Source organism: Brachypodium distachyon, chromosome 2 (assembly GCF_000005505.3).
Source record: "Brachypodium distachyon strain Bd21 chromosome 2, Brachypodium_distachyon_v3.0, whole genome shotgun sequence".
In the NCBI taxonomy this organism is placed as follows: Eukaryota; Viridiplantae; Streptophyta; class Magnoliopsida; order Poales; family Poaceae; genus Brachypodium; species Brachypodium distachyon.
Window position 1 is genome coordinate 37,452,472 of NC_016132.3, and position 12,877 is coordinate 37,465,348.

Genomic DNA, 12,877 nt, shown 5'->3' on the forward strand with positions numbered 1-12,877 from the left:
ACTTTTTTTTTGAGCGAAAGGAAAATGAAAAACTGTACAGAGCATGTGATGGCTAAAGAGATTTGGGGTGGATTGCATCTGGACCTTTTGTACCACAGAGAACGGATTGGGCCAAAACTTCAGTTCGGGCCCGTAGAATTTGGCAACGAGCGATAGGTGGTCTTCGGGCCCAATATTCATTTTTGGGCTCTTCCCATGCGTGGCCCAATCAAGTGGCCCGCCTTCTGAAAATTTTATTTTAATGTATTTAAAGGAGGGAAATGGGGAAAAAGTGAGATGTAGTTAGTAAAAAATATTCTTGCAAAAAGAGAGAGAAAACTCTAGAATTCGACAGCAAGAGTTTAGATGATAGGGATCGTGCAAACATTAACGGAGGTGAGATCATCGTGTGTGGGGTAACTAGCTAGCACCACTAATTAACACCAAAAGTTTGTGATGAACCACTAGTGGGTTAAACAAACCACGGAGATAATGCCAGGCTAATGTGAATTAGGACCAGAGCAACACCCAAAAGAAGAAAGGAAGAACAAAAGGTGAGCCCTTGCTCCTTATCACCAACTTTCCGCCTTCTTTTTTACTCATCTCACCCCCTTATCACAAAGTCCACTTGTCCTTTATTTTTCTTTTGATCTCCCACCTTTTTGTTGCAACTTGCAAGAACCGCGGAGATATGCTATGCCTACTAATGGAAAATGCCCGAAAAAAGAAGTGTCATTTGTTGTCTTGAATAAAAAGAGGAGGGAAATCTGAAAATATATACAACTAACAATCATTGACAGAAAGAAAACCCTACATGGACCGGGAAATTCCACGGATGAAAAGGCACTTAATTAATTAATCCGGGGATATATCATTCATTCAGGGATGCCGAGAGAGTAATTATATGTACGCGCAGCATTTTCGGCACCGTTTGGCCCTTGGCAAAGGTAGGTGTATAATCACCCGTTGAAGAACTTTACCTTGAGGATGAAAAGATGGGTTACTGTGGCTGAAAAAAGAAAAGAAAAGATGGGTCACTGTGTCAGATGGGATTTGAACAGTCTATTGGAGTGATGGAAAGGCATATGTGTTTGTGATGGGAAAAAGAAAGTTTGAAAGGGACATGCACAAGAAGCACAATGGGTATGTATGGTGGTCATTCATGGGGGATCCATTAGTTCTTCCTTCCAGCTGGCATGGCCTCCTGATCTGAGCATCTTTTGATCGATCTAGCAACTTGCTGCTGGCTTGCTTGACTTGTTGGAGGGCTACATATGCTAGGGTTCTATCATCAGATTCCCGGTGCAATTCCGTGTGACGGTATCCAGTGAGTTTCGATTACATGTATCCAGACCTATTTTAGGTTATAATACGTTCATATTTGGATAAATTGTGTCAAATTTGAGTCACTTAATATGATATAGAGGGAGTATATGTTTTATGGTACAGACTAATTGTTGATCCATTTTTCAATATCTGCTTGCACATATATAGGTACATCATATATATTTGCATTTTTTCTCTCGCTTTGTAGTAATATCTCACTAAGTGAAATTGTGTCGAGATCTGACTTAGGTTGAACTTTACGATGAAATCTTGAGGAAGCTAGCAGCAATATATAGTGACCCACCTCACAATTGATTAGTTTAGAGCTCTTTTACGGTACCCCGGAATAAATTTAGACCGTCAATTTGTCTTGATCTAATGGCTAATTTCAACTAGTACTCCAATACAAATCTCGTGGAGTACCACCTCCAAACCAGTGGAGTACCTTAATTTTAGGGGCAAAATAGTAAATCAACGCTGAAGCCTGTCTCCTCCGGTTCGTTACTAGCCTTATCATCGTGAGTCTTTCTTCTCTATCGCAGACCATCATGCCGGAGCTAGAGTTCTCGCCGGATGGTCCTGAACGGGCACTAGCAGTGGTTAAATGTGCAAGCTGCTGCAGCTATCTATCTTGAGCAGTAATTCACTTGCGTCCCACCTGGAATTGATGAAAAATTAGGTCGCTCCATCACCACCATCTACCCGGAGTCGCAGATGAAGATGGCAAGATCAAGCTGTCAGTGTATCAGATCTGATATTTTTCTTGAGACTTGATTCATTAGTACCGCTGTAAACTAGAAGGAAAGAGACCGCTGATGTTCGCTGGAGCGGGAGAAGAAACGGCGTTGGGCGGCCGGCGGCCGACGGAAGAGAAGGACAGTTACGATAAAACATAGATAAAAAAGACTAAATTACCCTTATAAAATAGACGATTAGATTTGTTTAGTACTTTCTTCTGAACCGAAAGGAGTGCCCTTTTTAAAATTAGTTTCTAACTGTTGTTGTTCTAGAAAACAACAGGAGTAAAAGGTGCCAATGCTCGATGGCATAAGTGCGAGAATATCATGTAGGGGGTGTACGCCGGTCTTATAGCGAAGGTCGCCGTACACTTGGACAAGTTGACACGTCGATATTTTTTGAATAGGTTCGGTCGACCCTGCGGGTACGACTTAGTCTTATGTTAGGAAAGGTTTCGAGGGGGTTGTTAGCCAGATGTTTGGGCCGAACTCGTCTTCCCAAATCACCTATGGCAAGAGATCTCTAGGGGCCGCTTCGGACTTGGGCCGAACTTGTCTTCCCAAGTAGCGGGGTTGGAATACCCACGAGACTCTAATCCGATCCCTCTACTTCAAGTCGAGGTCGTACTAGACGGCCCGGAACCTCGAAACTAGACTTCCTAAGTCGCGTTCCCGAGGTCGAGTCGAGACTAGATTTGACCCAAGCACTCGAGAGCGGGCTCCTTAGGTTGCTCTGGCACTCTCCCCTTTGATCTTATTCCAATGGAGAGTGAATGATACATGCCGTCATGGGAGGGTATTTATAGCATAGGGGTTCATGACAAAAGATCATGACTACCCTTGAGAGAGAGAGAAAGTGAGGGCAAAGTGGTAAACTCATCTCTACACTTTTCTTGGCCCCTACTCAAGCTCCTCTTTTCTTTTGACCATGGCATGAGAGGTTTGACTTGTTGATTCCTTTGACCGGCGCTTAGTTGGCATGGCTACGCCTTGTTGACAATTTGACCGGTCTTTCGGATTTGTTGACTTGGTCGTCGTCTCGCATGATTATGGTCCAGTCATGTAAGGATTTTATTATATTACAACACTGACATATATGTGTGTAGACAAGGGCAGATTTTCTCAAGTTTATAAATTTTTCAAGGCAGCACTTGATTCTTCAGAACAATCTATAGCTAGCAATATATGGCGATGGATCTCAAATATAACTAATTTAGTCTCTTTACATGTACACAAGCAGCAGACATGACTAACATGATCTCACACACTCAATTCCTACATGTAGTTAATTAACATGCATGAGAAAGCTGATAAACGGCAAGATCAAGGCGAAGGCGAAGAGGAAGAAGAAGAGGAAGAAGAAGAAGAAAGGGGAATGCAATTCCTCTCAGTGGATCAATTGAGAGCGCCCTCGATCTTGCTGTAGTACTCCTCGTCGTCGATCCTCCACAACGAGTAGTCCTCCCACGCCGGCGACGACGGCGGCGGAAGAAGCTCCTGCCCCACCTGCAGCCCCGGCCAGCTCGCCGCCGCCATGGCCATCTCCGCCGCCGCGATCTCGTCCCACAGCTCCTCCATCTCCATGTCCTTCTCCGGCTTCTTCTCGCTCGCCGCCGTCGTCGCCTCCTCCTCTGTTTCCTCTGCTTCCCCTGCTTCCTCTGTTCGTCGCATCTCCTCTGTTCCACCGCCGGTCACCACCGAGGAAGACACCGCCGTCACAGAAGAAGACATCGACGAGGAATCCTCGGCCGTGAGAAGAAGTGCCTCCTTCTTCTTCGTCTCCGGCGACGTCGTCTTGTCGGCGGCCTTGAGCTTGCGTGTGAGTGTGCGCCAGTAGTTCTTGATCTCGTTGTCGGTGCGGCCGGGGAGCCTCCGTGCGATGCGTGACCATCGGCTGCCCCACTGGGAGTGGAGCTGCAGGATGAGGCGCTCCTCGTCGGGCGTGATCCGGCCGCGCTTCAGCCCTGGGTGCAGGTAGTTCACCCACCGGAGACGGCAGCTCTTGCCCGTCCGCCGCAGACCTGCAGAGGACAACAAAGAATTTCCAACCGAGACAGAGGAGGAAGAAGAAGAGGGGAGGAAGGAAAGATGCATGTTAATGGCTGCCGTCGTGGGTCAGGTTCATGGTCGATCGATCACCCGCCACCTTGCAAACCTGAGACCTGAGCTAAGAAATCCCAACGCCGTTCCCCCAGCAAGCGCACGAACCATACCAGTTGGGCGTCCTCCTGCTCCGTCCACGGCCCCTTCCGGTTCAGCATCATCGCCACCGTGATCTTCGTCATCTTCCCATTATTGCCGCCGCTCTTGCTGCTGTTATCCCGCATGGTTCTTGATCAAGAAGACGGCCGTGATCGAGCTAGCTTGACGGAGACGAAGAAGAAGAAGACCGGCCGGAGACAGAGACGAAGACGAAGACGAAGACGAAGACGAAGGAGTAGTTTACTTCGATCGGGCACTCTTCTTAGCTTTTGGAAGCTGATGATCTTGTGTCGTTCGTAGCTAGCTAACGAGCCTCTGTACTCGAGGCTTGGGTGACATATATAGCGGCAGAGAGATCGAGCTGCTGAATTCAGGTGACTACTGAGTGCGGCATTATTTAGGGGGTAAGGTAAGGTTGGGGTTTTGATTGGTTTTAGTGCTTGATGATGTCGTCAATGGCGGATATCCAATTCCAATCTATGGGATATAGTGAGTGCGTGCGCCATACACCACCTGTCGACCATGTCCACCGTTTGTCGTATCCCATGGGACTGCTTAAATCTTAATTATCCCTTTTTACCCAAACTTCAGTCATCTCAGTGCCTTTTGGCCCAAAAATTCAAAAGATTTGTAAATTTTGAACAGATTATTTTGGTTTCGTCGATTGAGAACCTACTGCTTAGCTAGGATTGATGGTGGCTGTCATTTCTGGACATAAACGGGTGACCACATGAGCTCGACTCGAGCACGACCGATCAGGTTTCCCGTGTAAGCTTTGATCGACTCTCTTCCGCTTATAAATGGACATGGCACTAGCCTTTCAAGTTTATTTGGAAGAAATTCTTAGAACCAAAGCTTCTACCACGTTCTGTTTGCTGTTGGATTTATTAAACAAGGCTTTAATATGATTAGTAATCGTTGCATAGAGAATATAGTACAAATATTCGTCCATTTCAAATCTTCTACGATATCCTAGAATTAATTTAAACCGTCCATTTTTTTAATCTAACGGCTCAGATTAGTTGATACTACCTAATACTCCAATTTAGATGTGTGGAGTATTTAGGATGGAGTACTCAGAAGCAAGGGCAAAAACGTAATCCAACCCACGAAATAAAATAATCGATAATAAAAATAAGAAGACACATCTTCTTCCTCCTCTGTCCCGGGCGCCCTCGCCTACAACGGCCAGCACCTCCCCATCCTCCTCCCTATCCGCAGCAACCTGTGAGCTCCTGGAGCATGAGCGCCTGGCCCTCGCCGGAGTGGTTGGCCTCGCGGGCGAGCGTCGGAGGTCACGGGCTCTCGCCTCCACCAAACGAAGCCGCAGCGAGCGAGCCCCGCGTGCTTTTGTTGCACGCCCCCACGGGCAAGCGTGGTCTCGTCGGGGTTCCGACCGGCGGCGTGGGAAACTCACGGACGCGCTGAGGCACATGCAGCGCCTTGCCCTCGCTGGCCTCCGATCCGTTCCCTGCTGCCCGATGCAAAGCTCCGATTCTGAGCAGCATCTATAGTCCATCCATCAAGGAGCTCGCTGGCCACCGCCGGTTGGTATAAACAGAGGAGGAGACAAGGGTTGGCAACGCCTGGAGAGAGGACAGCGGCAGCCTGAGAAGACGAAGTCGGCGGCGCTGGCTGGCTGGCAGGGGGCGGCAGCGAGTTGGGAGAGGCGCGGCCTGAGGGATCGCCAGATCGGGAAAACAGGAAGAGAGAGGAATTTAATGTTTTCGCTTTTTATTAATGTAAAAATGTGAAAGGTCAGAAATACCCTTCCCTATTACTCCGTGTGGCCCAGATGGAGTTTTGGGTACGGTAGAAAACGCCTTTTAAATGAGGGTGACAAGTGGACCCCTTGCGCCACCCCCTGGTGTAAGGACAATAGGGCTATGCATCTTGATTTTATCGATTTCTTTAGATGTAATTTGAATTTTTTGAAAACATTAATAGCGAGAGGGCAAAATGTCTGCCACAGAGCATCAATCGATCTTTGTTACTGATAGCAATGCAGGGATTTTACTTATACTAAACAGTAATTAATCACCATGTGGCAATTCTCAAGCATATCCTCGTGTGTGTTTTCTTTTCTAAAGAAAAAGGACGGAAGAGAATTTGTTCTCTCCAAGGATAAATACAAAGATCAATGCATGCATCAGATGATTAGATGCCGAAAATAATTTACTCCACTTGCATGTATCGTCCACCGTTTGCTAGCTACTACCTAGCTTACTCATGGTTAATTTACAGCTACATCCAATCAAAATTCTACAGCAATTAATCTACTTCTTGCAGAGAAAGAGCTTGTCTACGGTCAACTTGAGAATATTTATCCATGAATCTTAGCTAGGCTGAACTTCTAGGTTGATTTTCTCTACGCTTGTTGACCCAGGGATCTCCTCCTTTTCGAAACAAAAACTTATTCTAAAGTGGCCGTGGAAAAAGGCAGAAAATCTAGTTATCAATCTTGTTGGTTTGTTAATGTGGAAATTGAATTTAGATATATGCTATCTATTAATTATCCAACAATTTTCTTCTTTTGTTTTTACAATGATGTTTCTTTCTTTTTTCCGGGAAACCCAAATAATGATTGTTTTGGATTTGTACTAGAGTTTTTCTCAAACTGATTAGTATAAGAAAGATGTGCAAACTGAAAGCAGTTCAACCAAAACAAGATTGTCATAATCTACTGCAATGCCAAACATCAGTGGAGTGTGCAAGGGCTTGCGCGGCTCTAATATCATCTAGAGGAATTAGAACCAGCTAGTCGCCGGAGTGGTGTGCCACTCAAACCTTGCTACTAGCTAGTGGCATCCACCCCACCATTATCACAAGAAAAAGGGTATATATCCACCACTATACAATTTTAACCATATCATGGTTCTTGGATCTGCTTCCTACTTAACTAACCAAAAGCAATCCCATGCATGAAAATCGCCGTAGATTCTAACATTGGATGATGATTGAAAGCAAGTGTCAAAACGATCGATGCCCGAAATTAACTTATGGATGGAAACCGACAAAGAAAAGATCCTACACTAGATATATGGGGCTTTTGTTTGCTGTGATTATTACATAGATTTGGCATGCAATTTTGTATACATAGATTTGGCATGCAATTTTGTACTAAGAAACATATATAATCAAACAATATACATGTGTTTCATTTTCAAATGGGTCTAAAAGTAGTTCTGTGACAATATAATATATTGATTAAGGAGACAATATACATGTTTCATTTTTATGGAGACAATATTGATTGAGATGTCGATCTATTTGGCCACAGTAATTAAGCTAGGGAAGGCCTTGTTCATCATCATTCCTCCCAAGAAAGGTGAAGCTTTTGTCGATATGATAAGGGATTCAGTGCATATTATGTGCAACGTACGGTCCAAATCGCAACTTAATGCATAGCACGATGAATATACACATATGCTTATTCTGGTCTGAGATTCATAAAACTTTATTCAACTTTTGGTATATATTAGTAACATTTAACGAGGAGGCCACACGCATCAACCGTCAGCTGTTGAGATCTACACTTGTACTACTAATCTTACAATGAGGTTCACTTGGAGCATTTCTCTTCAGCTTAATTAACAGGAGAAACAAGGAAGAAACTTAAGAACCAATTGTTGGTTAGCTCCCTCTTCTAAAAGAAAACATATAAGCCATTAAGCCCAGCTGATGAGCTGACAATTGAGTTACATGCGTTGATCAGTATGCTCGACACTCTCTGTCAGACTGTCAAGTTTAGACTCCTCCAAAGTTGATCCAGGCAAATGGGGTTCTTAATTATATGTAAGAACAAGGGCTGAAAGTAGCTAGGCTAGGATTATCATCCTTTAAAAAAAAATCCACAACTTGTTAGGTCTGATAACATTTTTTGATTTCATGTAGGACGAAATGTCTTAGACTTGAAATCAGGAGTGCTCCTACTTATGGCTTGGAAGAAACTGGCAATTATAAGGCGATGAATTTAATTACTTGCTTAGTGAGGAAGGTATATACGTACTCATTTAGCATCAGTTATGTATGTAGGTGGAAAGGTGACGTGGACAGCACCTACCTAAGCTTCCTACCCTTATCCTATCCCATCCCATTCCCATACGTCAGCACCCAACATTGCATTGCATCTCAGTAGGTCAAATGTTGAGAATGCCAGCTGGCTAGCTTAGCTGCAGATGCAAAATCTGTTCTAGACTTCTAGCCTTGCAGTTCTGCACTTTGTGGCCGTCCGATCGGATCAATCATTGGCTCGGGCGGTTCGGATTTGACGACAGTTTTTCGCGGGAATCTCCCAAAGCCTGTGTGCTGTGTGTGGTGTCTCGATCTCGAGCGTCTAGATCAATCTCAATCGGATGGTCAATGACGATGTGGTTTTTTTTCTGTCTTTGCTGAATAATGAAGGGGTTTATGACCATTTTGATGAATAATAGTAGGCAGAGGATGTGCAGTATCAGACACGAAGTGCATGAGCATGGCTAGTTAGGAGCAGAGATGGGCACAAATGAGAAATGGCCTTTTGGTCCCTGGAAAGCCAGGCCAAGCTAAACATACCTGTCTCTGGATGTACAGAGAAGACAATAGTAGCAGTTGTCAAACTTAATCCAGATGAGAAAGTAAAGCAGCAAAGATCACATATGGCTTTACCACCAGTGCAAGTCTTAATTTGCATTTAACAAGTAACTAGAAAGTAGAAACACAAATCAAACACAAGTCTGTCAGGATGGATATATTATATGTAGAGCACCCAGATAAACACATATGCTAGAACCAGTCCCTTGAAACGATGTGGACCTCCGTTGCAAGATACAATTTTTTTTTACAGCATAAGATACAGACAAGTTAAAATGGCATGCCAGTGCAGTCACTGGCATGTACTGTCCCGCCGTCCGATTTACAATGGTTGCATCAAGATCCGGGCAGAAATGCACAACAGGAGCAAGAATCGAGCCATGCGCGTAGGGATGTGTATTCAAATGACGTCTAAAAACCAACGTCCGCACGCTGCGCATGTCACTCCTGTCTCATCCTCAAAACCCGGATTAGATTCCCCGTCCCAGTTCTCATTTCTCGTACCGTGCTAGCCCTTCCTCGTTCCTCTTTGTCACCGTAGTCTTCAGTCATGGAATCTGCCAGCCCGAAGCAGACCCCCGGCGGATCCGTCTGCAGATCCAGATCCACCGGCGTTGACGACACGCTCACGCCACCGGAGCTTCTCTGCGGCTGCGGGGTACCGGCTTGCAAGATGAAATTGAAGACAGCCAGGAACCCGGATCGCGACTTCTTCTCTTGCGGATCTAAGGTTTCCACGATTCCGTTAACTTTTATGCCCCCCCCCTTCCTGAATAGATCCGTCGCTCCATGCCCGAGTCTTCTTATTTTTTTTGTTTCTTGATGAAGCAGTGGAGTTGCAAGACCTGGATTTGGGCGGATCTCGTGATGGACTACGTTGATGCAATGGTGGAGTATTGCAGTAGGCCCGTACGCGAGTAGTGGTTGGAGTCACTCGCATCGGCGGAAAGGATGGTCGCCGCAAGGGAACAAGACCTCGAGCGCTTGTCGTTCGAATTGGGCGAGCTCCGGCGCCGGTACGCTCACCAAAAGCTGACCAACGAGCACAGGCAGGTGCGGCTGGAGCAGGATCTGCGCAGGAGCAAGAAGATGCGCCAGCTCGCGTTGTTTCTCATTTTGTTGTTGTTAGTCACCTCTGACAGCATCGCCGCCAGCATCGCGGGGCTGTTGTTTGTTGTAGTAGCAGCGTCCATGTACTTTTCGTGAGGGGCTTGTCCCCCGTTCCCAGGAGGATTAATCCAGATCTCTATTTGCCTTGCATTTAGAGTGCTGAAGTCGCCCTGTTTTGATGCGGTGGGAAAGTAGTCATAATCTTCGATTGTCCTGAGGGAGCCACCGCCGGAACGGCCTTGACGACGACGTTCGTGCCCGGCCGCTCGCCTGTTGCATGACGTGTGTTGGGTGAAGGACACGGAACTTGACGCCCATCACCGCGCAAGTCCCTATCAGACCCACAAGAAAAGTAGGTACGTGACTTTTCTTTGCTGCACGACTCTGTACACGCAAGCTCTCTTGGATTCCCGGCGGCAGCTCTGCTTTGGAGGGGTGATGGCTAGCAGCTCAGCGAGTCAGTGACTCGCACCCACCCCCTTTATCCTTCAGGTTTGCTTGGACTCTGAGTTCGCCCTCCCCCAGACGCGCTTCACAAACCTTGCTCTGCCCCTCAATCGGCGCCATGGAGCCTAAAGATGGCGGAGCCGGAAGCACTGTAAGATGTTCTTATCCCTTCCCTTAGGGATGTGTTTCATTTCACTGTAGGATGCGTAGATCCGCCCCACGTTTTGTCCTCACTTTTGGCTTCGGAGCTCATTTGCGAACGCTGCTCCCACACGCAGGCACCATGCCGTCCCCCAACCCGGACGCGCAGCTCCATGGCCAAGAGGAAGGCCGTGGCGACGGAAGCTAGCGGCGACGGACCGGGCAGGACGACGGATGCAAGCCGTGACGGCAAGGAGACCGAGCATTCAGGCACCGAGAGCGAAGGGGGGCAGGGCACGCGCACTACGGGTAGCTCAGCGCGGCATGTCGCGGAAATCATAAACAAGTTTTGCGAGAGGAAGAGAAAGGTCATCTTGGACATCGGTTTTGGTGGCTGCCTCCATACTCCCAGGATCAACAGGGTAAACCATAGGTACACCGTAGCCGTTCTAAGCAGGATAGATGTGAAGAGCCGGTCCATGAAGATTGGACCGGACGGCTGCATTCACATGCGGGCCGAGCACATCGGCCTGCTGATCAGGGTCCCATCCACCGGCAGACAAGTTTGTGGACTCGAACCGGACACCAACGAAGAGAAGACCGACTTCGTCAGACATGCTATGGGTTCTCAGCAATACTGCTCCAACGGCCTCAAGGCGGCCGAAGTTGTTGTTCAGAAGGAATGGGGCGAAGGGGTCACCACCGAAACCATAGAGGAGTTCCAAATTGCATTCATCTTTCAGCCGTTGTACATCTATGTAGCCCTGAACACATCCTCCAATGCCTGGAACACCAGACGCCCTCTCATCTTTGCATGTGCCTTTTTCCTGTCGAATTAAGTGTGCAATATGGAGGCCGATGGCCCCGGTCCATGCCAACCACTAAGCAAGGAGGGTGCCCACCTGCCGATGATGAAGGATCCTTTCACAACTCCTGCCGCGAAGACCGGCATCACAGGTAACCCATTCGCTGTGCTCAATACACCTTGCCTACCAACAGCCCGACCAGACGTTGACAAGGATTTGGTTTTGCAGGTGAAGGGCCAACTCCCCAACATGCAGCGTATCAGCTTGTATCGGCACCAAGCAGCGGACATACAGCAGGCAAAACACCATGTAATGTTACACCAAGGGGGACCACAGGTTAGTAATAACATTTTCTGGTCATCGAGCTCAAAAACTGGCATTTTCCGGTGTACCCGTAGTTTTCCTTTAAGCACTAACACACATAAAGACACACAGGCAACCCACTGATCGACGATTGCCCGACATTTGATCTTGGTATAGAATCACCGGTGAAGGAGGACTATGTCGTGACGAACACCCCTGGGATGCTTGCCTACCCAAGTGAGGACCACCCACAAAACCCCCCACCCGGGAAGCCGGGGAATGTCACACCCCATTCGCCGCACACAGAAACAACAATTTACTCTGAATGTGCTTTAGCTCTGAGGTTGGATCTATCACCAGGGTTCCTTGAGCGGAGCGGCAGGAACTTGGCAGAAGAGTACAATGACTGTCCGATAGTCAAGCAAGCAGTCAGGCCCGGCCAGTTTGCCAAGTCACCTTGGGCAATCGGATTTTCACATCCAGATAGGGACACAGACACAACCCGAAGCCTGATGGACTGGCTTGCCAGCACCAGCTCACCAGAACTAAAAAGGTTAGTGCTGGCAACTCCCCGTCGCACATGCAAAAGCACACTAGCGCCCCAATTCGACTGCGCCTCCTTTATTATTTTTTCCCGTCTTTTTGTTTGTCATTGTGGGTTCTGCCAACGAATCCAGGGCATTGGTGGTCCATGACCACCCGAGGTATACTGAGGTCGACGGACTTACAATTAAACGGGTAACAACGGGTCAAGCTGCCATGGAGTACGACCTGTTTGACATCCTGATTCGCCGCATAAAGCAGCTCGACAACAAGCTGTACCCAAACAGGCTAAGACACATCCGGTGGCGCCACATATTCGAGTCTGACTTCTCGGTACACCCTCCGCCGGACCTGACTCCCTGTCATTTTTCTTGCATCTTGTTTGTTGGACTAACGCCAGTTACGTTTATTATTCCCGTGTGGAAAAAAACAGATGCACGTCATGGCCAATGCAGACCCATCTCACAATGTTGCAGTGCGGGACCAGCTCACAGGCCGCTCGGTGAACTATGAGCTGCAGAGCTCCAGAACGGTCTGAACTACCATCTTGGTCGATGGACACCTCACGACCAGCGCCTGCACCTATTCATTTCCGCTTTATGCTCAAGATGTTTTGTATGGGAACTCACTCCACATATCCATTCTGTCAATGCAGGTTGTCCTTCCATTGTTGGCAGCCAGATCATGGTGAGCGTATGCATGGGACATGAA

At 47.4% G+C, this 12,877-nt stretch overlaps 1 protein-coding gene across 1 annotated transcript; it reads right to left on the reverse strand.

The window, feature by feature from the left end:
* Positions 1 to 3,169: 3,169 nt before the first annotated feature.
* On the reverse strand, positions 3,170 to 4,681 carry LOC100836443 (transcription factor MYB59). The gene is made up of 2 exons (XM_003566574.4): positions 4,198 to 4,681; positions 3,170 to 4,063 (listed from the first exon to the last, which is right to left on the reverse strand). The coding sequence occupies exons 1-2, from the start codon at positions 4,367 to 4,369 to the stop codon at positions 3,438 to 3,440; spliced, it is 798 nt and encodes a 265-aa protein (XP_003566622.1). The 5' UTR covers positions 4,370 to 4,681; the 3' UTR covers positions 3,170 to 3,437.
* Positions 4,682 to 12,877: the final 8,196 nt, after the last annotated feature.